The sequence below is a fragment of the Scomber japonicus genome, chromosome 2 (genome assembly GCF_027409825.1).
Source record: "Scomber japonicus isolate fScoJap1 chromosome 2, fScoJap1.pri, whole genome shotgun sequence".
NCBI lineage: Eukaryota > Metazoa > Chordata > Actinopteri > Scombriformes > Scombridae > Scomber > Scomber japonicus.
In genome coordinates this window covers 18,596,263-18,623,293 of record NC_070579.1, presented here as the reverse complement: position 1 = coordinate 18,623,293, position 27,031 = coordinate 18,596,263, and the positions used below count along the sequence as shown (strand labels likewise).

General features: G+C 37.2%; 2 protein-coding genes across 2 annotated transcripts; one reads left to right on the top strand and one right to left on the bottom strand.

Moving 5' to 3' along the window:
* Positions 1 to 2,661: 2,661 nt before the first annotated feature.
* Positions 2,662 to 10,576, bottom strand: gucy1a1 (guanylate cyclase 1 soluble subunit alpha 1). The gene is made up of 8 exons (XM_053333972.1): positions 10,337 to 10,576; positions 10,035 to 10,102; positions 9,274 to 9,362; positions 8,447 to 9,162; positions 6,050 to 6,535; positions 4,358 to 4,501; positions 3,175 to 3,329; positions 2,662 to 2,858 (listed from the first exon to the last, which is right to left on the bottom strand). Exons 1-8 carry the CDS (start codon positions 10,574 to 10,576, stop codon positions 2,720 to 2,722), a joined length of 2,037 nt encoding a protein of 678 aa, XP_053189947.1. The 3' UTR covers positions 2,662 to 2,719.
* An 8,512-nt stretch (positions 10,577 to 19,088) lies between these two features.
* Positions 19,089 to 24,894, top strand: ufsp2 (ufm1-specific peptidase 2). Its single transcript, XM_053334018.1, has 12 exons — positions 19,089 to 19,189; positions 19,423 to 19,510; positions 20,775 to 20,931; positions 21,012 to 21,072; positions 21,491 to 21,645; positions 21,733 to 21,925; positions 22,224 to 22,370; positions 23,098 to 23,262; positions 23,366 to 23,490; positions 23,583 to 23,659; positions 24,167 to 24,291; positions 24,376 to 24,894. The coding sequence occupies exons 1-12, from the start codon at positions 19,187 to 19,189 to the stop codon at positions 24,460 to 24,462; spliced, it is 1,383 nt and encodes a 460-aa protein (XP_053189993.1). The 5' UTR covers positions 19,089 to 19,186; the 3' UTR covers positions 24,463 to 24,894.
* The last annotated feature ends 2,137 nt before the right edge of the window (positions 24,895 to 27,031 follow it).

The following is a 27,031-nucleotide window of genomic DNA, read 5'->3' as shown; positions in this document are numbered from 1 at the left end:
TCTCTACCCCCTCTAGTAGCCTCAGCAGGAGACTGACAGCCAACCTGACCAATAGCAGGCCAGAGAGGGTGTTACGTAAGGGATAGCTGACCAATGAGAAGGACGCCACGGTTGTCCAACTAATGCTGGTGGGACATGAAATCTTCCCATAGCGTCTCGTATTATACAGCATGTACAAGTAATATTATCTGCGTTTTGTGGCAAGAAGTAGGCTAAACGTGTTAAAAAAACAGTAATTTGACTTAATGGGATAACATTTAAAACATGATATATGCCATCAAATAGGGCTGCAACTAGCCTGATAATTATGTCATTATCATCTGCCGATTATCTAATTATTGTTTTCTATTAACCGATTAGTTGCTCCCATAAAATGTCAGAAAATGGTGAAAATGGGGATCACTGTTTCCCCTCAGCCCAAGATGACATCCTCAAATTCACAAACCAAAGATATTGAGTTCACTGTCACAGAGGATTAAAGCAAGAAATATTCACAATTATGAAGTTGGAATCAGAGAATTTTGACTCTTTTTTTCTTAAGGAGTGACACACACACACACACACACACACACACAAATAATTGATTATCAAAATAATTGGTGTTTAATTTAATTGGTAACTAATCAATTATTCAGCTATAATGTAATTTTTTCAGCGATGAAAGTACTAAGATCCAATGCTACAATCATGTGAAAATACTAAAAACTTAAGTAAAATAATGTCTGTGCAGAATGTCTTGTTTCAGCAAAAAATATAAGTAGAGTATATTTCTATGTATTCATATTTACTTAAAACAAAGTAACTAAAGTAAAAGTAAAGTAACTTGTAACTATAACTGTCAAATATATATGTAGTGGAGTAAAAAGTAAGATATTTTCCTCTGAAATGTAGTGCAATAAGAGTAAGGCAGTACCCAAGTGCTTCAAACTTTTACTTAAGGATATGTTTTCTTCTAGTGTATATTACATAATGTTTGTATTTGTGTATAGTAGTGGTGGTAGAAGTACTAATAGCATCTACTTAAAAGTAAAAGTATACTCTATTAAAAGTAAAAGTCCAGATGTATTACCAGCAAAATGTACTTAAAGTAGATGTACTCCTTACTGTACATAGACTCACACTCATACTCATAGACTGGCATCTTATAGTGTTCTTATAGTAAATCATATTGTTTGTTTGTATCTCTAATACGTACATGTAGAACATTTTTGTGTTGTAGTTAATCAATGTACAGCCAATTTTAGATACCTAGGGTAGATTTATAGTATAAAATTTAAACAAGTGAGGATTAGGGTTAGGATTATTTTGTGTAAAATCTTAAATCTTAATCTCTGAAAAGTAATAACTATAAATGGCAACTACATGTAGTAAAAAAAGTATAAAAGTTCTCTCTGAAGTATTAAGTAGCATAAAATGGAAATACTCAAATTTGTGTTTAAGTAGAGTACTTGAATAATTGTACTTAGTTACTTTCCACCACTTGTGAACAGCCCAATTTAACATTGGACATTTTCTGTAATAAAGAGTATTGTATGTACCATAGAGTCAGTGAGTGATGTCAGTTTATGTTAATATTTATTACGCTTTGATTACATTACATTAATGGTTAAAGCACATCATTATGAGTGATAGTAGAACATTCATTGTATTCTTGTTGTGTCATATCCCCACTGTATGGGAAAGGAGTGCTATGAAACCAATGTAATAAATATAGTATAAATATGTGTACAGTGAAAAAAGTAAAAATACAATTATTATTTGGAAAATGGGATCTTGGAATGCTTCATGTCATTTATATATATGGAAGTCGTAGTTACATGTTATTACAAATATATATTGAGCTGGAACCACACACCTCAAAAACAATGTTTCTGGTTGTTTTTGTATATTGATAAGCAATAAAAATAAGTAGGAATAAACTATGATCAAGCCTGTATCACTCCAATAAGGCACCTGAATCTGCATCCTTTCATTTGAGTTAATCTTGGCTTATATATGTATCTTTAATCTTTAATTGTGTGCTTCAGTTTTTCAGATTATGTCTCCAAATTCCCCACTAAAAACACACTGAGCTGATTTAGAATTTATCTGGATTCTTTCTGTCAAGTCAAGGTGCTTTAGCAGGTACCCACCCAGTCACAGCAGTGTAGACAGATGTGAATGGATCAGTAAAATATCTACAGAACAAAAACTTGATAAAAGGTGACACTCTTTTATAACATCACGCTGAGGATCCAGAATGCATTTCATTATCTTATCTACATAAAACAAGATGAAAGATTCATATTTCATTACAGCGCTCCAAACAGTCTCTGACTTGCTTATCTTAAATGTAAAAAAAAGTAACAAAACAGTCTCACAATCTTTCAATGATGGTCTGTATCTTAACTCCGCAGCTTGCAAACACTAGTGCTACTTTTTTTTTAATAAATATACAGAGATGACTCATTCTGGAAGAAATATTATGAAAGTGAGTACTTCTCTCCACTACAGCTCTACAAATGGGTAATTGTAAAGGAACAAGACTCATGTTTGACAGCAAACTGACATCTCTGTAATTAAGCAGCCGTAAGATAGATAGACAGTGATATATCATCAATAACAACCCAAATCATAATATAGAAGGTGTTTGCACTGTATTCACTGGATATGTCTTCATATCTAATGGGGTTGTTTTGGAGTTGGTATGGGGGAAGGGTGGCTCTGCAGCAGCTTGACTTCATTTCAGAGTCAGTTTTGAAGATTTGAAGGACGCCTCCAAAAAGTAACAAACTCCAGGGATGTCTTCTGGGAAGTTGGCCGGAAGCTCCTGTCTGCTCCTGGGAATGAAGACAAACTCTGGACGATCCTTCAGTAATCTGGGACAAAGAGCACACAAATAAAACATGAATCTAAAAACAATGTGGCAAATTATTTGACAGAAGAAGAAACACAGTGCTCCTTCTAAAACCTCAGTTTCCTATCCAGAGCACTCTGTTTTTTTCTCTCTCTCTGCAACTCTGGAAACAAATGACACCATTCAGTGTTAGGTCATTGAAATGTGACCACTGTTTATGTAAGATGATCAATATTTCCTTGTTTTTCAGTCTTAAAGTCAAATAAAATGTTTTGAGAGGGAAGTTAAGTATAATAGTATTCTAATACTGTATATTGGCATGTCTGAATTAGCATTACCTGTGGGTCGTGGGGCTGATGTTGATTTTCCTTGGTTGGCTGCAGGATTCAAACTTATTGGCCAATGTGACATTGTTCCCAAAAAGGCAGTAACGTGGCATCTTCACCCCAACTACACCAGCCAATACTGAACCAGTGTGGAGGCCGATACGCATCTGGGAAAAAAAATACAATATTCAACACTCAGTTTGTTTTCTATTCATAAATTATACACTCGGACTGAATGGAAGGCTTCTACTTCACTCTGTAACTGTACGGTATATGAGAGTAGAGCTGGTGTTGGCATTAACACTGCTCTTGTATTTTCTCTGCATCGGCAAATGAATTTCTGTTTGATATTACACTTTTTTTATTGTCAAACAATCCCATGAAGAGTCAAAAATCAACAATAAATTGAATCTTAAGCAATTCCACACACATCGACTTGCTAACCCAAAAATGCAAAGTAACATTTTTGCTATAAACGACAGTGCCAAGTTGTTTTAGAAGTCTTTCTCAAAAATTAAAGTGTATATTCTAAAATTCTGTCTTCAGTAGGAGCTAATGGTCTTGGGGTTAAGAGACACAGATGGGGCAAAGAAACTGGAAAGTATTAAGAGAAAGACCAACACACTCATGCATGGTTGGTTTTGGTTTTTTTATGGGATTTGTAGACATGAATAAAATATAGACTATCCCATCCTTTAAACTCTTAACATTTAGTATTTTGAGGTTGTTTGGTCTGGTTTAAATGTACCAGTTAAATAACAGTGAACGCAGCTCTGAAAGTTTCCCTAAAACTTCATTAATAGATTTATAGATACAAACATTTTTTTTCCATCATACATGTTAAATATCATTATTTTGGACAAATATATAAAACCATAACAGCATGATTTTTTATGGCTACACATTTGCATCAGATAAAAATGTGCACAATTGTGTGAACAATTAAGTCAAAACCATGATTACTTTATTGGCAAAGGTCTGAGGACATCTTTATGTCTAAAATTTACATTTTACTTACACTATATGACAGCAACCCTTCGTTTAGAGTTGGCATCATTTATTTTCATAATTTCCTATCGTATGAAAACTCTTGATGTGGCACATTTTGATGTGGCACATTTTGAAATTGCATCATTGAAAGTTATATCATCAATTTGAATGAGCAGTACAACAGTAAGCAGTGCTTGACCCTCACCTGTATTGGTTCTCCAGTTGGCGTCATAACTTCGTCTGAGAGCTCCATCATCTTTAAGGCCATGAGTGCTATTTGAACAGCGTGAGTCTCACTCTCCTTGTGTAAGCCACCAGCTACACAATATGCGTCACCAATGGTCTCCACCTGAATACAGTGGGTTATCATTAAAATTATATCTAACATGAACATGAAAAAAACACTTTTCAGAGGCTGTTTGTTGCCCCTCCAACACAAAGTCAAAGGCTTTCCTGGCAGTGAATCTAAGCTCACATACTGTCCTCAACCAGAAAGCTAAACCTATATTTAATATGTATTGCGCCATGAAGATAATCCACCGTGAACAAAATGTCAAATGTTAAGTGGATATTTATCAAAACTTCTTAATGATCTGACTTGTTCTCCATCTTTCAGTAGGTGACAGAGAGCAGAAAAATCAAGGAGTAATAAAACTTAAATTGTGATAGTACTTCATCCCTTGCCATATTAAAAAGTCCTTTCTTCTTCTTTCATGTAAATCTGGACCAGAGAGTACTCAACAGCAATGTGGCAGAGACAAAGTGGAACTATTTTTAGGTGCATACATGTGGAGTGGAAACAGGGTCCTGAAGGAACCTCTGACTTCCTAGCATTTTACGAGATATTTGTCAAACATGCTGCTCTCTCTGTTATGCTTCTGTGACACTTTGATTACATTATCCAACCTCCCTGCAGATTAGGAGCCTTTGGCAGACACAAAGGTAGTTGTTTGAGCTGCAGTCACAGTTTGTCTTTTGAATTTCTGGAGGAACGCTGTATCATTTTCCTGTTCAAAATTTTTTAATTAATAAAGGAATTTGTTGTAAACGACTTGGCCGGCTCCTGAACCTTATGCTGCTACCTGATGAATTATTAAACTGGTGTCAAAAAAGAAAACATGCATCTCTGTGTTTGGAATTTTTAGACACTGTAGTAATCTACTTTTGAAAATCTCAGCTTTTTGTTTATTTTTTCATTTTTGACAGCATCAAAAATTATTAATTTAAAAGCAAATTTAGGCATTTGTAGTGAGCTACAGGCACGGCTGGAGCTACCACTGAGGACACTGAGGTCATGTCTTTGGTAATATTTCTGGTTACGGTTTAAGGTGTTAATGACATGAAGACAAGTATACACACGCTCATTCTGATGTTTAGGCTAATATCTTAAAACTTGACTGTTTTAGGCTTTGAATAAACATAAAAGAGACCTCATATTTTCCTCCACAATTACATATCTGCAAGTGCAGAGATGGATTTGAAACAACATTTTGGGAAACCAAAGTTCATACAAGATTTGATCAAAATTCAATTAAAACATAAGATTTTTCAGCAGTAACTATTACAAGGATTAAAAAACATATTGTAATGCTGTAAAATGGATAAAATATACAAACATAGTGACTCTCTCTTGTAAATTTGAATTTGAAATGACGTAGTTTTACACTACAGTGTACATCATTCTGAAGACTGTTCACTTGCTGATTTCTGCTGTTTTTTGCCCAATTTAAAGGACCTTTGCTACTGACACCTAAATGTTTTGTTTACGTTTTTCCATCTTGTGAAGTGTAACAATCTAATGTCAGCTACTTATCTGAAATTTGTCAGATGCTCAACAGCTGCTAAAAAAAGGTTCTGGCATCAGCTCTACAAATGCTCTTACGTACCATTAACATACCTTATAAACATCAAGGTCTCCACAATGGTGGTCAAACCTGGTGTACAGCTCATTGAGCATGGTGATCACTTGCATTGGCGTACAGCGTGAGCAAACAGCTGTGAAGCCCACGAGGTCAGAAAATAGCATTGTGACTCGGTCAAACTTTTTGGCCTGGACCGTTTGACCCTGCCAGAGCTGCTGCGCCACAGTGCCAGGGAAGATAGAAAAGAGGAGGTCCACTGTCTTCTTCTTCTCCTCCTCTAGTGCTTGGTGAGCATGCTCCAAAGCTGCTTTGGCCTTCCCCAGACGCTTCTTCAAACCATCCTGTGCTTTGGCCTGTTCCCCGACCAGGACTACGTCACGCAGAGCATTATGAATGGGAATGTCTGACAGGTAGAGGCCGCGGCCTGTTAGCTCCTCCAGCTTGTCCACACACGGTGAACCCAAGAACAAGATGACGTTTGACTCGGAAACATAGATCATCTGGCCTTTCAGGTCCATGAGCTGAAAGGAAAAATCAGTTGATGAGAAGAGTTAATTTAGTTGGAAGTTAGTAGGAATCATGTAATTATGTATGTATTAACTGCTCTTGTTGCGTAATGACTGTTTTTTAAGGTAGATTGATGAAGATGAATGCAGCAGCAGTCCCAAATTATTTTCTTTAAGTTCAAATTTCCCACAGAAAAAACAAGATTTTTTTTAAAACTAGGTTGCCTGTGTCTGTGCATTATGGAAAACATACAATGTTTACTTCTTGAAGATATTCATAGAAATGTAAACATTTGAGAAAATGGAAAAACAAATTTATTGTTTGCATAGTATTCATAAAATGGCAGCTATGTCGCTCATCCATAGTAGCAAAGGATGCCAGAAGATTTATTTGGACAGGGAAAAAAACTAATTCCCATCCAACCCAAGTACCATTTTATTTCCCACACTAAGCAGTAAAGCAATGTTGATTGATTTGTGCACAGCTTAGGTCCAGAGTGAAATACCTCCACAAATATTATACAAATTGTCATGAACCTTGATACAAACATTATTGGTCCCCATAGGATATATGAGTTTAATGATCTCCTGATTTTCGCTCCATTGTTAGTTCAAAATGTGTCCAATACTTTGGTTTATGACCAAATATATGACATTCACATACATCTCAGCAGCATATTATGTGTAATGCCACTTTGCATTTTAGATAATTATGTTCATATGCTTAACTGAAATATTGAATTATAGATGATAAAAGAACAACAACAACCTCTCATTTAATAACTGACACCACATTTGGATTCACTGAGGTGTAAAAAGTATGTATCTGGAGCTGCAACAATTGCTCAATTAATAGATTATTTTGCAACTATTAATTTAATTGTCAATTATTTTAATAATCAATTAATAGCTTTTTCTTTTCTTTTTTTCGAGAGAGAAAACGTCCAAATTCTCAGATTCCAGCTTCTCAAATGTGAATATTTTATGGGTTTTTTTAGGCATCTGTGATAGTAAACTGGATATCTTTGGGTTGTAGACTGTTGTGTACAAAACAGGACATGTGAGGATGTCACCTTGGTCTCTGGGAAAAAGTGAATAACATTTTTCACCATTTTATGATATCTTATGGACCAAACAACTAATTGATTAATAAAAATAAAAAAGACTAGATTAATCAATAAGGAAAATAACCATTAGTTGCAGCCCTAGACATGTCTGTGTCAAAGCATCTCAACAATTTCTGACGTCATACTTTAAGTTCTGATTCTTCAGATTCACCCTCTGGCAAATTATTACATTTACGTCATCACAACAGCTAGAGATCAGCAACACATTTTCAAGCTCAACTGCTGACGTCACTTTGTCGTCATTTGCTGACTGTTAAACCAACACTAGTCTCGTGTGACATGTCAGACACTTCTGTTGACACATCAGTCGCATTTGTTCACAGCAGACTTGTAATGCTGAGTAATTCATTAATTTCTACATCACTGAGCCTCTGCTTATTGCTCACCCATTATTTGGACTACAGCCACTAAAGGTGCACCTCTCTCTGTACAACTGGTGTCTATATAAAGTCGAATCATCTCTGACTGAATATCGTTGGTCATTATACCACTGTCATGTTTGCTCACTGAGACTTTCATTTTCTTGTCATGGCGACCAGTTGCTTTGCACCCTTACATAAATGGCATGAGCATGGCTGTGCCTTTGATGCATAAAATGGTTTGACATTTGCTTCTGATCTCCGCTGGGGGTTTACTGTTGATCTCTACCTCAGGCCAAGTGCACACAAGTACACCCCTAATAAGCTGGACTGCTTATAAACAGCCTGATTCTTTTTTCTTTTAATATAAAAAAAAACAATGACTGGAAGATTTTTTCCACCTCATCAGTCACTTATATCTCACATATATGCCGACATACCTTCCCTGGGTTATCTGTGGCGGACACTCCGTGCTTGATCCTAATGATGAACTGTGTGTTCAGCATGGTCAGAATACCCTGAAAGGTACATTTGATCTGGGGGGCGACAATAGAGAAGTGTTCTTGGAAGGTAGCAGACCGTCTCAGTACATCCTTTCTGGTCAGTCTCTTCCTGAGCCCATGTCCTATTTGCACCAGAACTAGGTCTTGGTCCAGGATCAAATGGAAAGGGAAGATAGTGGAGAACAGAGAGGTAGGAAGGGTCCCAGCTGAGGTCGCCCGCAGCGGACTGGGGCTCAGATTTTTAGCATCCTTAACTACAACTGTGTACAGAAGACTGGGCTGCGGGCTGGATTGCAAGATGCTGTCTTTAGCACTGGGAGGATCCATCAACACATCCACAGTGGTGTGATACAGCAGGCGGGCAGCTGCTTTGATAACTCCAGGGAAAAAGAGCTCAGTGGTCGGCCGAGGGTTGAAGAAGTAGACAGTAAGCAGACCCGGATCCTTGTCTAAGCACAGCACCGAAGGTTCGTTTACACAATCCTCTCTGTCCGGGTTGGGTGGCATGCTGCTCTGTTTCAACAAGACATTGAAGCTGTTGAGGAAATCATGAAGAGCTCCCCCCACCACCCTCAAAATGTGTCCGTCCTCCTCGTAACACATGTTAAAGAGCTCCTCGCCAAGAGAAACTTTCAAAGCCTCCATAGGGATTGCTGTCGGGCGTATGAAGGGAAACAGGTGAAGATGTGAAGCATACATGGCCTATAAGGACTTAACAATACACATGACATATTTTACAGGATTATTTTCAGATTTAATATTACCTGTTTTGGTTGAGTAAATGTTCATCATGTCCACGAAATGTTCTGCTTCATCGTTGCTACTCTGACAGTCCGTGCAACAAATTACTGGGCTGCAGAGACAACAAAGCAAAGTCAGACACATAAACCAGACCAAATTTCAAGACAATTGGCCTACATGAGACTTTTATTAATCATTATTTTCATGATCAAATATTCTGCCACATTTGTTAAAATTAATACATGAATAATTTTGTCTGGAAGAAGTGAAAAAGCTCTTGTTATTATTCTACAGAGTCCAAGGCGACATTTTAAACTCTCTTGTTCTGTCCGCCCAACCATCCAAAAAACTCAAAGATATTCAGTTTATTATCATATGTGCCAAAGAAGCAGCTCAGAGTTGAGAAGCTGCCACCAGCACAGGTTTGCCAGTTATACTTGAAAAAATACTGAAATGATTAATTAATTATCAAAGCAGTGTGTGGCCAATTAATTAGTCTACCAAATATTTGACTGCAGCTTCAGATCAGACCATATTTAGAGAAAAGTATACAGAATGTTTTATTGTTTGCTGTAGGCTAGTCATATGTTTTTCAGCAGAGAAATTTGTAAGGGATGTTGACGTATCTTTGAGCTAAACAGTAGGCCAACAATGAGATTTGGTTATCATGGGTACATGCCCTTGTTGCAGAGGTTCAATAATGGTATTTGTAGCTGTCAAGCAGCGGTGGAGCTGTTATTGAAATCTTGATGGCATCTGCGTTAAAGGAAAAGCCACATCTTACCTTTCAGAGTCCCTGGTTTGAACTGATAGCCTCATCATTCGTTGGACGGCAGTATGCAGCCTTTGAAACTGTGTGACAAAGTGTCCAGCAAGTTAAAGGTCATGGTCAGACAGGACTTAAAAGCACCAATCAATTAAAAAAAAGCAGGATTAAAAGGTTAGATTAAAGGAAAACATTTGATTTATCTCACATGGTTAAACATGCGTGATGCGTGTGCCTTAATGCAGGCGAGACTCATGAGACATGTTTTTTTCATATGTAAAACATAGTTGCATCCTGAATAATAATACATTTTAACTCACCTCCGGGCATGCCAATTTTCGGATGCTCTCCCCAAGTGTATGCAGATTAACTTTGCCTCTGCTTGTCTTCTGCCGAGGTAGAGCCTCACCTATTTTCCCGTACACGTCCTTAGAAATAGGCAATAAATCCGCAGCGTCACTTGAGCGCTCCTCAAAGTCTCCCAGCTCATTATTTTTAGCGCTGCTGGAGAATGGACACTCTCCTGATATCTTCAGTTCTTTCAGCTTGGCGCAGAACATCTTCGCTTTGCTGTGATCTCCAGGCTTCTCTCTCTCTCTCTCTCTCTCTCTCTCTCTCTCACTCTCTCTCTCTCTGTGTCTTGTTTTTATTTATTTATCTGATTTCGGAGGCAGACAGTCCTGGTCGAGCAGCTGCGGTCTCCGGGAAATTCCATCATCTGGTGTGCTCATCCAGGATTTACCTTCCTCTCTGCGAGTAGCTGATATAAATGATCAGCACAAAAGCCACAGACCACATACAATATTCACTGAAACCTGCATGGCCAAATAATGGCAAGGAACCATAAACCAAAAGCCAATGAGAAACTGGAGAAAAAGAGCAGCAGACCAATCCATGCGCAAGTGGGGCTGGTGTGGTTGAGCAACCTATCAGCAAAGAGAAATTATTTCCAGCCGACTCCTCGCATGCAATGGACTTTTTTATTTACTCAAATCAGCCTCTGGACTGGGTCCCATCATATGAAACTGGTCCCCACATAGCATCACTGTTAAATACACATGGACCTCAGTGTAATCTTAAAGGATGGGTTCACAATTTTTCAAATCTGTTTTAAACAGCAGTCAGGTGACCATATAAACACTGACGGAGGTTTTCCCTCTCTGCAATCATTCCTCCTGTTCTGTTCATACTGACTATTAAATGATCACTTTAAAATGTGCTTTCAATGTAAGCAAATGGACAAAATCCACAGTGTGTCATTTTGTGCAAAAATGTATTCAAACGTTTATCTGAAGCTTTTATGGGTTTTCAGCAGTCTGAGTTAGTCATATCAAGTGGATATCTGCCACAATTACAGTCTTTTTAGCATCACATTCACTCTTAATGTTTATTCGGACAGTGTTTCCCGTCTGAGCAGACTATTGTAACAAGTGAGTGACTTCAACACTAAAGATATCTACTTGATTTGACTAATTTGGACGGCTGAAGATTCATATTAGCTTCAGATAAACTTTTAAACATATCTTTGCACAGAAGGAGGACTGTGGATCTTTAAATGGCCAGTATGAACAGGAGGAAAAACCTATTTCAGTCTTCATTTGGGCAACTTTTGTTTTAATACAGGCCGAAACTTTATTTTATTGTTGTCAAGGTGAAACACCTTTACTGTTGGGTAGTCAAATATACAGTATAACATAACATATACTGTATGACTAACTGATCATATGAATTATGTATTTTGCATGAAAAGTAAAAAGTACAATATTTCCCTCTGAAAGGTAGTACGGTAGAAGTATAATAGCACAAAATGGAAATACAATTGCCTCAAAACTGTTCTTAAGGTAGGACAATACTTGATTAAACATATGTATCTTTTATCACTGAAAATCACTGACAAAATGTATCCAATTTGGGTCAATATAGCACCAACACAGAAAGCTACTCAAGATAAGGGGTTGTTATGGTAATTTTTTATTTACTGTTGGGTTATTTGAAGCTTGTTATAAACTTGTCAGCTCTTTTAAAATTTGCTTAAATGTTGCAGTTTTATTAATGATTAATAACTTGTTTGTCTTTTGATTGACATATGTACATCCTTTGTACAAGAAACAATACATTTGTGACAGCCTTTAGTTAACTGGTGCTATATTCACTAAAATGTTGATCCATTGATGTATTAATTCCTATTATTTTATACTCTCTCTCTCTCTCTCTCTCTCTCTCTCTCTCTCTCTCTCTCTCTCTCTCTCTCTCTCTCTCTCTCTCTCTCTCTCTCTCTCTCTCTCTCTCTCTCTCTCTCTCTCTCTCTCTCTCTCTCTCTCTCTCTCTCTCTCTCTCTCTCTATTGCACATTTTCACATTTTCTTCTGCACGTTCATGTACAGTTAGTACAATCAGTTTTTACAGGTTGTCATGTCTCATCTACTTTTTACCCTCATGTTAGTCTTATTGTCATGCTGCTGGTAATTATTGCCCCTTTATTTGTTGCAATTCTAAATTAACACTGGCATGGAAGTTAGTATAATTTCACAAAACTTTAGTCTGTCTGTCTGTCTGTCTGTCTGTCTGTCTGTCTGTCTGTCTGTCTGTCTGTCTATCTGTCTATCTATCTATCTATCTATCTATCTATCTATCTATCTATCTATCTATCTATCTATCTATCTATCTATCTATCTATCTATCTATCTATCTATCTAATTGCTGCTTCTTGATGCTCTGTGTGGTTTGTATCTTGTGATCTTGTTACTATCATCACTTTGGCATCTTACTGTCCTGTGTTTGTATTTCTTAAGTTGTCACTTCACTGGTATGAGAACATTTTGCCAAAGGACCACAGTTGAGAGCTGAGCCAGCCAGCTAACACCAGCTGGCACATGTAGAGAAATAACGATTATAGTATGCCTACTACGTATAAATAAATAAATAAAATTTACTACAACATTAGAATATTTTCCACACTCACAGTGGCTCTTTTGAGTTATTTCCATATGTCACATAAATACATACTAAAACAATTTTTTGTTTAAGTACAATATGAAGTGCATAATTAGTTTTATTTAAAAGTGGTGAGAAAAATGTTCAGTGATGATTAGATATGTTTGGTGATAATTTATAAAAATCCATGTGCCATACTGAGGCTGTAGCGCTGCTTGTTGGCCTTGTTTGGTATGAAAGGAGTATTCTCGTTGTCTAACATAATAAATCCATATCAGATCTTAAATAATAAACAGCATCGTCCCTTGGGAGATTTTACGTCTCTCGCAGGACAGCTCTGGAGAAGCTCGCTGTTTATGCTGGCTGTGGTTCAAAACGAGGCCTGGGATGTTGATGTTGCTCCCATGTGACAACAAAAAGTTCATAGGTTAGAGATTAAAGGGGGATCCTTTCAGCCGGCTTCAGGGTGGCCAAGTTCCTCAGTGCAGATAATTCATTAAACTCTCTATTATAAAGAGTGCAGTTTATGTCATTGATCTTGGATTGTTTGACCTATCAAATCAGCAAAGACAAATATTTTGTATAGTTCCATTATTTTTTAACTGATTTGAAATGGTTTTGGAAAGTGCCCTATTAGAAAACACTCCTATGGTTAGTTCTGGAGTGAATACTACAATCAAGCTATGTGGTTGTTTCATTATGAGAATGTGCTGGATGGAAAGGGGTGGCTGTCAAACACTTTTGGAGGCCAAATAACAGATTAAAGTGGTTAAACATCTCACATGATCTTATCGAGGGAAATCAACTTTGTATTATGATGAGGATCTAATGAAAATTAAGTGAATTAAATCACAGTGTCTTTTTTGCTTATTTGGGAGTTGTATCAAATTGAAACAAGATTATTAAAAACAACAAGCTGAATTTAATATGGAATTTAAAAAAAAAAGTTTCTAGAGTAGTGGTTCAATTTTTTCACATCAAAGAGTCATAAACTCACACAGACCCCCACTTTACAGAATTACACTTACACACTTACACTACAGAAAAGTCTTTACAGAAGGTCTATATGCAACCCATGAAGATGACATGTTACTTATGGATGGAATAATAGTGAAAATAAATGATTCCCCTTTTTGCTGAGGAACTCCCTGAAAGCTCCTCAAGGACCCCTTCAGCACACTGAAGTCACAGCATTGCAATATGTTATACTTTAACACTGACATGCTTCTTTCTTCTACATGACAGACATACTCAAAATTGCCTCTGTTAGCCCTTTCTGTTCAAGATGAAAATGCAGATGCAAATGCACTTCAGTGACATCTTGAAGCGGATCTTGCAGGATGTCCTCGAGTATTAGTGACCCATCTGCCACCACAGAGGAAACAGCTGTTGTTGGGGCCCAGAGGAGGTAACACTAGCTGTATGGGCATGAACAAATCTTTATTATCTACAACATGCCCCCTCTGACCTTTGCCAAGAGAGTGAGATCTCGGAGGTGAAGAAGACAGCCCGAGTCGAGTCCCGAAGCATCCGTCCAACAAAATGAGAGCAACGATCACACTGCAGGCAGGACTGGGCATCAGGCCACTTCTCTTGGTTCTTTTTTTTTTTCTCAGTCCACATAGAACATGCTCCTAAATGGGGAAGGCAGAAAATGTGGTTCATATTTGCCCCACTGATTCTCCTCATCTACAAGAAGATGGACGTCCTCATCCAAGGCTACAAGGAATCATGAAGAGGTTGTGGTTCAGACAAAAAAGGATAGAGGCAGTGTGGACCAGATGCCAGAGAAGAAGCAAATAATCCAACAGGATTACCCTTGTCATTGTTTTATTATTATAAATTATATGACTAAATATTTATTACTGATGCACTGGCGTGTACAGAGCATTTTTATTTTGTAGCTTGCAGATGTGAAGCTGCCCTTTGTACTCTTTGGAAATGTTATCTGTAGCAGCACTGATCACATTTTGTATTACCTTAATCTGCAAAGTAACAAGTAACTGTAGCTGTCCAATAAATGCAGTGAAGTAAAAATAATAAATGTTCCCATCTGAAATGTAGAACAGTATAGTGGTATAAAATAGTTTAATGTGCAACTAAAAGTTCCAGGAGATTGTATTTATGTATAGTACTTGAGTAAATGCACTCAGCTAAACTCCCATGGAATCAAGCGTGATGTTGAACATTTGTTTCATCTGTTCATCTCTTAGATGGTGATGTCCACGGGTAAACCCATTAGCAGTGGAGGATGACTCAGGACCAGGATTCAGAGAATCATGGCTCAGTAGAGGACCAATGATGTGAAGCTAAGGTCATTGGATATCCAGAGGCAAAAGATGTCTGTGCTGCATGCTGCATCAAGATATTTCCATGGACTAACCTGTTTTGCAGTTGTTATCTCTCAAAGATTCGTACTGTTCGTGGAGATGATATAATTTAAAAAATATTAAACCTCAACAGCTGGATTGCATGAAGTAGCTGTTGAAGGGTTGTCATATTTCTCCAAAAATGGCAACTTCAGGAACTTGAAAAAAACTTGGGGGAAAAAATACATTCTAACATGATCTGATGGGCTTTGAAGTAGTTTTAGGGGCCAAGTGCATCAGATAGTCTAAACCCATGAAGGAACATGTAGTCCTCACCAAAACTGGAGAGACAATGTTTTCACTTGATGGCAATTGGCTGACATAGATGCAGAATTTCATTAGTATGAACTAGATTCTTCTTTTAGCCTTGGAAAGCACAATACACACACACACACACACACACACACAGACACACACACATACACACACAGACCAACAGCATCTTGCTTTACCAGTGCATCCCCTGAGCACAACATGATAAAAATGTTTCACTTGAGCAACCATGGTGCTTATGACAATGTTAAGGTGATAATATATAATAATGAGCCCAGTGCAATATAACCAAAAATAACAGAAAGTTTAATAAAAATCAAATGTCACTGGAAACAACAGATGAAATAGAAGCTTTATGGTTAGTTTTACATTATTTTTGGTTATTTTCAGCCCCTGTTGCAGCACACATACAATGCAGCTACCTGAACACAGTGTGTCACTTTTGCTGCACAGAGAATTTCCAGTATAGTGTATTATCTTGGGAAAAAGCATTTGAACATTCCTGAAAAAAAACAGTTGAAGCAGAGAGATGAAGTTGATTATTCCACTAACGTCTTCAGTCTTTATTAAACAAGGAGCATGCACAAAAAAATATTAGTCTCGTGGTGTGCAGGTGGTTGAGTGGTTAGAGTGTATGCCACGTATACACAGCCGACCCCTGGTTCCCGGCAGGAGGTCCATTGCTGCATGTCACACCCCCCTCTTTCTCCCATGTTCTCTGTCTGTCTACTGCTAAATAAATGTGTCTATACTGGGGGAAATCTCAAGATGATCTATGACAGATTTCACTATTAGCTCATTTCCATCTGCAGTCTCATGGCAGGTACACAAATTATTTGTCTCATCGCTGTTGTTACATCCCGCCATCTGTCACTTTGTCACAGATGTGTCCAAAGATAACCTTTGCTGACGTCCATATGATGAATGTACATTTTCTAATGCAAGTTTCCATAGCGTGTGCCATATATTCACTCCCTGCACACACTCTCCCAGAGATCCTGATACTCTGTTTATGATATGCAGTGAGATAGCGAATCTCATCACAAATCAAGCTTAGCAAACAAAGTCCACATAGCTCAACAGTAGCGACTTCAGTATAAGTATAGCTGCACTCAATCTAAAAAAAGAAGGCTTTTTTCAGGCAGATAGCAACATTCAGGCAGATGAAGGCCTTTTAAAGATACTTGCAGTTCATCTTTGGTGCTGTTCTGTTCTCCATTTAACAGTGGATCTTTGAATAGTAGTAAACACATCAGCTGAGGTTTGGATCAGCACAAACTCATCTTTCATTTTTACATTATAAAACATTATGTTTTCTGTCTTTGCAAAAATGTTATTAAAGTTGAGGAATTGTACAACACAATCATTTAATCTGCCTGTGTAGTGTTAAAACTCCAGTCCAGCCTTGAACATTGGAGATATCAAGTGTGTTTATTTAATTTTTTCCTGACAGTCTGCTACACTCAGAGGATTTATTTTTGAATGCGTGTATGAAAAGGACCATCTCAGCTCCTTTTCCCAGTAATCTTAACAAACCCTTCATGATTTTATCCAGAGGCAATGTTAGAGCAAAACATAACTGATCGAAAGCTGGCCTCATTTTCAGCTCGGCCTCTTTTGTGATTATTCGACTTTGCCATAACAACAAAGAATAGTTAATAAGTTCAAACATATTAGCTGTAAATGTGAATCATGCCAAGCAAGACATGGTTTACCCCTAATTCATATGCTGAGAAAAGTCAGGTAAATACACACAGTTACCTGATTTATCTTGTTGCTCCAAATGAAGCTTTGAGGATGATTTATTCCTCTGAAGCTGTTGAGGTTTGATGTGATGTTTGCTTTAACCAATTATAGTTATAAAGCTACCACTTCTACATACATAACAACTATACAGTGTCACTCTGCCTGGTCTATCACACATTGCTGCCATGTCATGACCTGAGGCAAACAGGCAATGCACAAAGAAAATCCATTCATTGCTCTACTGTGTATTTAATTGTGTCTAGTTGCATTATTTTTACCTCCTTGAAAAAAAGGTCAGTAAAAATTACAAGTATATGGTGGAACAAAAGGATAAGAATATAAGAAAGTTCACGCATGATTTCAAATGTTGCATAAGACGGGTGACATGGGCACTGATGCTGGAATAATTAGATATATAGTATGCTTCACTCCATCCTAGTAGACACTAAACCAGCATTAGAGACATACTTGATATAAATAGCACCACTACAGAAGAGTTTAAAGTGTACAACTAGAGGATTTTTGGAGCTATAGTGGGTGTAATGTATCTACTTTGAGACTGTCTGCAAGGCTATATAGATGTAGATTTATAAATATAGTTCATTAGTTCAGCATGCTATCATACATAAACTACATTTCATCAGTTCATCAGAAAATACAAAATTGGTAGGGTAACTTAGTCTCCAGATAGGTGTTAAACAATGCAGTCACGATTGCTTTTTTTTTTTCAAAATTAATTTTTCCAAAAATTTAGGATGAATAATCAAACACTTCCTCACATTTTTCCTCTTATTATTTGTTTCTTTGTCTCCTCAAAATCATATTACAGATTGGTATAATATTATAAAATCAGGGTAACCTATCAGTGAATTATGCGTGTGGTAATTACTAGATTTAAATTTAACATTGGTTAACTGTGTATTAAAAAATATAAATAAAATATTAGGGGAAGTCTGTACTATCCCTTTGTTAATATGGAAACCCATGATTAATGAACTTATCTGTACATTTAAATACAATCACAAACACTACATGATTCCTCACTGCAGATGCTCAGCTTAATACAGCTGAAACAACTCAGGGACATATTTCAGATGCAAGAAAGACAACCACACTGGAGACAACTCCACTAGCTGCTATAGTACAGGGGGCATTTTCAAATCCTGCTTCTGATACATAAAATTCAATCCATGAGGTTTAGTTCGATTAACAGATCAGTAAAAGTGTCCCCATCCACTCAAAAAGGTATTTTGTTTTCTTGTTTCTTCAGTTTGATGTTTGAGCCTCACTGTGCACAATAATGTATGTACTGAGTTTAAAATTTGAAAACTGTTTTCATATTCATCTGATGAAAGTGGAAAGTTTCTCTGTGAAGAACAAGAGAAGAGTCCACACACTGCAGCACTCAATGCAGGCAATTTATTTGGATATTACCAGTAGTGACGTTTATACACTATATCTGATTGATCCATTTATCATGAAGGACTGTATGGATCATTCATTACACCATTTGGATTAACTTGTATTATAAAAAATACTGAAGTAAAGGTTTGTAAAAAAAAAAAAAAAAAGGTTGTATGTGTTTACCGTTTACCATAAAACAAAACAATTAAAAAAGAAATACAGCCTTTTTATAAAGTGATCTGAGTTAAGGCTCTCGAGTTATTTTTAAAAGTTACACAAATTACGAGCTACCCTGAACGCCACAGTAGTGGGCGGGATCAGCGTGGTCCAATAGAATGAAGCAGAGAGAGACACGTTTCCTACAACAGACATGACAGCCTCCGGTACAGAGAGCACCACAGATAGCTTAGCTTTGTGATCTTAAATTACTGAACTGAACTCCACAATGGTAAGTTAATTGATTAATTAGTGAAGGGAAATGTCTATGTCGCTTTTTGTAGCTTGAATGTATTCTCAACCTGCTGCTGGACCATAGAAAAGCTCCAGCTGGATGACACAGAGCTGTAGTTTGTTGTTGCCATTTGACAACAGAGATATTTCTAAGGTTATAAACTCTTCTAACTCCTTTTCCAGGCACCTTCTGACTTGTTTTTTTTTTTGTGTTTTTTTTTGTTATCTCAGGTTGTGGACTCACATCCCTCCGACACTGTCACCATCCTTCGTGTCAGAGGGCTGCTGGATTTCAGATGTCAGCTGGACAGCACAGATGGTAACATTCATGGACTTTCTAACCACAATGCATTTAATCATAATGTTTCCCAGAACTGTACCCGATATGCTTCAGTGGGCCACAAGCAACAGTTTAACAGTGGTGGAAGAAGTATTCCTGCTAGTCCTGCATGAAAAATCCTAATTAAGTAAAAGTACATAAATATTAGCATCAAAATGTACTTAAAGTATTAATGTAAAAATACTGGTTCTTCCCTTTGACTGACATATTTTCTATGATATCATTAGATTATTGATCATTGTGTCAGCAGCATTTTGCATCAACAAATGAAAATATGAGAGATGTTTGGAGGGAAAATCACTATTTGGTGGAGTTAACAACTCATAGACATCTGAGATGTGACCATGACTACACACTGCTTTTTGTAAGACGCCAAAAGACTGGAACCAACTGGTTTCATTTTTAACATTGTGTTGTATTTCAAAGTGTGTCAAATCTTCATCTGAAAAATAATTAAAGCTCTCTAAATGTCATGTAGTAGAAAGTACAATATTTCCCTCTGAAATGTAGTGGAGTAGAAGTATACAGTGGCATCAAATGGAAATACTTTAGCAAAGCATACATACTTAAGAGTCTTACTAAAATATAGTTCTTGAGTAAATGTACTTAGTTACTCTCCACCAATGCAGTTTAATGTCACTGGCATCATTTTCCCTCTCCATACTCCTATCTCCTTCTTGGATGCTGCAGTGAGTTAGACAAAACAGGAGCAAATAATATTCATAAACCTGACCTTACACTAAAATAGCAGTTTTAGCTTCCTGCCTCGGGCCAGTAGGGCCGCTGATCCATATCAGGGATCCATATAAACACTGAAAGTGGTTTTCCTCACTGTACACATTCCTTTGGTCCATACTGGCTATTACAACATCCACTCCCAATGCACGCTCAGTTTAAGTGATGGAAGACAAAATCCACAGTGTGTCCAAACATTCATTTTGTACAAAAATGCTCAAATGGTTCCTGGCTCTTCAGTGCTACATTGTGCTTAAAAGGAAACAGGAACAGAAGACAAAAATAACAATCATAACAGTGTAGTAATGTATACTAGTGTATGTTTTGTGTATGTTTTGTGTATGTTTTGTTTCATGTGTTTTTAAATATTTGCTTGTATGTTGTTTGAAACACTGTCTGCTATGTCTGCTATCTTGGCCAAAGCTCCCTTGAAAAAGAGATCTTGTAATCTCAATGGGATTCACCTGGTTAAATAAAAGTTAGAATGATAACAAATGTTTTCTTTCAGCGCTGCTCATGCAAAAAGTCATCTCAAGAACATTTGAGACCCTCCGTTCCAAAGTGAAATCTGAGTCCTGTGTTCTCACCATCTGTGACAGTCCTGTTATTATTTGGCCAAACAAAAGTGGTAATGCACCGTGTGAAGATTTACATCAGTGGATACAGTAAGTTCTCCTTTTAAGTCCTTCTCTTCTTGTTTGGAATCTGTTGCCTTTTTTCCATTAATTCCAAATGTTTATTTCAGGACAGATGAACAAGAGAGCAAGAGATCTTCAAAAAAGAAAAACAAGAAGAGCTCAGCAGTGGTATGTTGATATTTTTAAAATGAAGATAGATGGATATTGTAATATTTGCAGTATTCTGTCTGCGTAGGAAAATACTAACCCCCGAAACACAGCACAATTCTTTAACCAGTCAGTAGATCTGCTATGGCATATTAGAAGAATTACATACACTGCTATAACTTAATTTATAACTGCTACAGTATGCTATAAAAGGGTAGTTTTCTCTTGCCACTATCATCAAGTGCTTGCTTATGGGGGAATGTTGAGTGTCTTAAAATTAAATTAAAGAGTGTCGTTTAGTCCTGCTGAATGTGAAAAGTGCTTTGAGATAACAAAACTGAATTTAACTGCTTTGAATTGAATTAAACTTGAGCATACTCACATATAACCTGTTGTCTCTATGGTGTGTGTTTATGTGTTTATGTAAATGCACATTCAGAATGTCATAAACCTTCGCCTGATGATGGACATGACAACACAAGGCCCCGCCTCAGCACCGATCCTCAGTAGAACAGCCCAGAATACATACTTTCTGTCTACAACTCTTCCCATGGACTGTGTCGTCCGCACCAGCTGCAGTGACTCCACAAAAAAGTATGTTTCACCCTTAAATGATATGAAAAAGCTTAGTGTGTCAGTATAAGTAAGTTTGTCATGAAGCGTTGTGTTGTGGTGTTGCAGAGCCCTTGAGTGCCTGGTGGAGGCGCTAACTCATCAGCTGTGCGAGATGGAGAAAGTAACCCTGGATCACATGAAAGGAACCACACTGCTGGTCCCTGAACCGCTCCACTTCCTCCTCCCAGAGCCAAAAGGACTGGTGACTGTGGTATATCCAGCAGGAGTGCTTGACAGCCAACTAGAGACACAGCGCAGGGTAAGAACCACAGAGTGAACTTCTTTAAAATCCCCCATCAACAGGTGGCATGTATTGTAGTTCCTGTTTCTGCGTGAGCATCTTTTTCATTCAAACAACATATAGAAGAGATATGAGTATTGAAATACAGAAAATCTAACTGTTCATGCAGTTTAGGGCTGTTTTGATTAATTGGTTACTTGATTAATCAGCAACTGTTTTGATAACTTAATTGTTTTTGTCATTTTGTTAAGCAGAAACATTTGCTGCAGCAACTTCCTTTTTTCATTTCATTTTGCACTAATCTCTTTCTGAGTAGGAATTACATCAACGCTTTGAGCTCCCAGAAGACAAGCCTTATTTTAGAAGAGCCAATGCTTACCACTTTCCCAATGAACCCTACAAAGATGGATACCTCCGAAACCCCCATCAAGTCCTCACACATCCCACCCTGGACAATGGAAAGGTAAAATCATTCAAATATTCATATGATTTAACATACTAATCACAAAATAAGTACATTTCTGCCACTAGGAGTCTCTTATTCAAAACAATAACAAAAGATGGAGTCTGATGACATTGTGAAGTAGCGTAGGATTGTGGGAGTTGTTGTCTTTTTCATTGCAGTCAGTTTCTCCTAGTTAGGGTTCCCACAGTGTTCATGGTTCAAAAGGTTTTTACTTGGAGCCAAAGTATCCACAGAGGTCTCTTCTCCAAAACAAATGAACACAGTTATTAAAACCGGGAATAACACTGAATAAGGCAGTTGCATATTAAAAAGCTTGTTTCTTTAATAACTTAAGCTGCCCGATTACTAAAATCCTTGGTCCGGGTTTAAAGATATAGTTAAAAATGATCAAGATCTAAAAGTTGTACTGGATTAAAAGTTCAATTTTTACCATTTCTGGAGACAAGCACAATGCTTAAGCAAGTGCAAAGGAGATATGACACTACTAACAGGTGACTGGGTTTGAAAATTGTGGAAACATTTGGGATAATCGCACTCAACACAATGTATAACATTGGGTTTGGGTTAGGGTTAGGGTTAGGCATTGTTACACATTTCAATTCAGAAAAGTTACGTATTATACCTTTTTTAAAGACATCAAAGTCTGTCTCCTCTTTTTAAGATAGGTAATGAAACATACTGTCCAAGAAATTTTAAACTTGATTTGTCTTTTTGTGTTTTTCAGGTGTACTTGGTCCAAGGGATCTACAGCTATCACCACTACATGCAGGACCGTATGGATGACAATGGCTGGGGCTGCGCTTACCGCTCCCTCCAGACCATCTGCTCCTGGTTTCAGCAGCAAGGCTACATAGAGCGGTCTGTACCCACTCACAAGGACATCCAGCAGGTAGTGACCCTGTAGATATAATACACTGCATAAAAATCACTGCTTGGTATTATTTGTGCTTCTCTCAAAGACAGCTGTTTTTATATGGCTCATTTCTCTTCAGGCTTTAGTGAACGTCGGAGACAAACAATCTTCCTTTGTGGGATCACGTCAGTGGATTGGATCTATTGAGGTTCAAGCTGTTCTGAACGAGCTGTTTGGGGTCACTTCCAAGATCATGTTTGTGAGGTGTGTTGTGTGATCATGCTTTGCACTTTGTGTGCATGATGTGGATTATTGTTTTATAGATTTATCTGATGACAGATGTTTGTACTCTTTAGTCAGGGGTCGGAGTTGGCGTCTAAAGGCAGAGAACTGGCCAACCACTTCCTGACTGAAGGGACTCCCATCATGATTGGTGAGCTGAAATCACTTTTACAACCATTCTGGGGTTAAAGGTTTAATTAACTTTGAGCTTAACACCCTACAAAAATTGTAATTTTGTACATTGTTTAAAATATATTTGAAGAGAACACCATCATCTTAATCTAAGTTATTAATGTTTTCTGATGTAGTGAAAGGTTTTTTTTTAACCAGCAGTATTTGTAAACATATGTGAAATAACTCTTTCATACCTCAATTATCATGCACTCTAACCACTCGACCACCTGCACGCCAGTTCAGTTATTTTTTAAATAAGTTTTGTGCTTTGATTCTGCTTTTTATGTGAATATACAGCATATCTATACTTATACTGTATATGTTTATATATTCTGTATTGCAGATTTGGTAAAGGAGGTGTTCAACATTTCCAAAGGCCCTTATAGTTATGGCTTGAAAAGACAAACAAATCTTATTTCCCTTTTACAAGATTTGAATAATGTAGATAAATTACTTTTTGATTTTCGTCTGCTCTTTGTTGCAGGGGGGGGGGTTTTGGCTCACACTATCCTGGGTGTGGCATGGAGTGAGACCACCGGGCAGATCCGCTATCTGATCCTAGATCCACATTACACAGGAGCAGAGGACTTACAGGTCATCACAGACAAGGTTAGCTGGATATTATCTCACTGTATAATATAAGTTGATGTATAAAATGTTGAAGGTGTTGACCATGTTGTGTATCCTTCTCAGGGTTGGTGTGGCTGGAAAGGACCAGAGTTTTGGGATCAAACTGCGTATTATAATCTGTGTCTGCCTCAAAGGCCAAAGGTCATCTGAGCTCTCAGTCTGTCAGTGTGACATCATTTGGCATCGGTACAACATTAAAAACACAGGAACATGTCCAACTTTTGAAATTGGTATAATTTCTGTAATGATGTTAAATTTTTGTATTTAACCCAAATAGTTTTAGTCCAGCCTTTTATCAATAATTGTTCATAAAACAAAGGCACAGTCACAAATTAATGTAATTTTCCTATTGAAAAGAGAAACTGATTATACACTTCCTGTAATTGTTATAATATAATTTGAAAAATGTCAGTAACATGTACGGTGTAGGCTCTGATCTACTGCTGGATGATGTGGCCTGATGTTGTAGAAGGCAACTTTCTACTGTACAAAATGTCAGATTTTACAAATAATTAAATTATAAAGTATCTGTTATGTACTAAATCTTCCTGCCTCTGTTAAAATGTTTTGGGCTGCAACAAATGATGTTAGTCAGTCATTACTGCTTACTCTGACAGTTATTTTCTCAATTAATTGATAAATTTGATTTATTGGAGTTATTGGTTCAGGGCTACAAATGTTTTAATGTCAATCAAATGACACAAGCTCCAAACTTTCACTAGACTAAACTTTTTTTTTTAAATGTATTATGTGTTATATTTATACGTAGAGAGTGAAAGTGAAATAATCCTAATTTTGCTGCAGACCCCCAGGAAACATTTAAAGGACCTCCGGGCGCTTTTGGTCTCACTCTGAGAACTACTAATGTAGAAGAAGCTGCTTCTGAATGCGACCTGAACTGCACTGATCCCTCTGACACAGCCCATTATTGGAAAACAATCACGCTCTGTAATTGAGTTTTCACAACCAGTCAATTGTCAGAGTCAAAATGGAAGCTTTCTCTTCTCACGAGTTGCCATAAAGATTAGAGAAATGTGAATTTTCTTTAAAAATCTTTAAAGCTTATACCGACAGGACATTTTGCAGATGCCTTATTGTCACTCTTTGTGATTTGTTGCCCTGTGGTTGATTGTGTAACTATGGGACTGCAACAGAAATCCCCCCCATTCAATCCTCATCTCTACCCATCCTGCATTGGCATGTAAATTATATGACAGTGACCAGACACAGGTTTTACGATATATTCCCCCAAGTGCTATTGTCCCAGGACATTGGTATTTCATTAGTGTGTGTCACTTCTAGGTCTAACTATGTTATTAAAAGAAAACCCGTGACAAATTGTAATTTCAGGGGACGCGCCTACAGATAATCCCCTTTCTGTTGATGGGAGATGCACCAGGGAGAGCAGTTACTTTGGCATAATAGATCCCCAAGGAAAAAGCAAATGACCTCTCCTCTATTCCTCCACAGGTTCTGTTCCCTGATCAGATGTTGTATTTTTTTATTTAAGATTTTGACTGCAAGGGCAAATCACTGTAGTGTAAACTCTCTGTAGGCTTCTCTGTAAAGTTGAGACAGAAAGTGTTTGCTGTTGAGCTGCTCAGTTGAAATATCTTAATACATTGATTCACGTCACTTACTGAAAATATAAAGATACAGAAATTCATTTAAAAATAAAAAAAAATAAAAACATTATACTCATTCAGGGGACTCACCAAACAGCATACCAAACATATATATATATATATAATTAAGAAATGTGTAATTTCTGTGGAGCAACACTTATCAAAAGTGTAAAGCGGCCTAGCAAAAATAAATCAGCTTGCTGACCGTTGTCAGGAAGTGACGTTGCCTAGAGACAACGCCAGCAAGTTGTTTTCAATGCAGCTTTACGTTTAATTTATTTGTCTGCTCGATGGAATAAAACATCCCCTAAAGGACAGCATGCAGCGGAAAATGCAAATGTAAACGTGACAGACTGTTTATGGTGCGGTCTTTTTCCAGGTGAGATGTCGTTATCGTACAGCTAATGCTTTAGCTAAAGCTATATCCGCACTGAACTAACGTTAGCAAATTTAGCAATGCTAGTTAACTTGATGCTATCAAGGTTTAAGTGATATTATGACACTTTTAAACGGTGCTTTACCTTCACAAGCATCGTGAGTATTCATGTTTTAAAGTACTTTATGTGGAAAGTGTTGTCATGGCATTAACGTTGCCCTAAATATCCAAATACCATGCCAAATACCTTAATGTATGTGCTGTCAATAAGCTGCAGACATGATAGTAAAGGTGAACCAACTTTGTTATGAGATAACTTAACAATAATGTAACAGTAGTTATATTATTATTATTATAAATTCGTATTTGTACATGTTTTAGCTCCTTAAATAAAATGATGTCACACACTTTTTTTTCTGTCATCAAATGCAGGCCGTGAACATGTAAACTCATTCCCATAAAATCACAGCATCCTAATCAACGTGCTGATTAAATTAAGAAACCAATAACCATAAAATAAAACCATAGATTAATTTATAATGCATATACCTACAAGAGTAAAGTAACCATGTATGATTCAGATGTACTTGTCTTCCTGTTGAAGAAGCCATTGATTTCCATTAATTTATGTGTAGTTTAAAAAACAATTCACAGATAATTGAACCCTGCTTGACCTTTCCATGGATCACAGTGAACAGCAATTGTACAAATTGTCTGG

Bases quoted from the DNA above. Each gene is read 5' to 3' on its own strand.
- gucy1a1 (XM_053333972.1), bottom strand. From the start codon at position 10,576: ATGTTCTGCGCCAAGCTGAAAGAACTGAAGATATCAGGAGAGTGTCCA. The intron at 9,363-10,034 runs GTAAGATGTGGC...TTGTCTCTGCAG, and splicing joins CAAACCAGGGACTCTGAAAG to CCCAGTAATTTGTTGCACGG. The intron at 9,163-9,273 runs GTAATATTAAAT...TACGCCCGACAG, and splicing joins CATTTACTCAACCAAAACAG to CAATCCCTATGGAGGCTTTG.
- ufsp2 (XM_053334018.1), top strand. The intron at 21,926-22,223 runs GTAAGAACCACA...CTTTCTGAGTAG, and splicing joins AACTAGAGACACAGCGCAGG to GAATTACATCAACGCTTTGA. The intron at 24,292-24,375 runs GTTAGCTGGATA...TATCCTTCTCAG, and splicing joins TACAGGTCATCACAGACAAG to GGTTGGTGTGGCTGGAAAGG.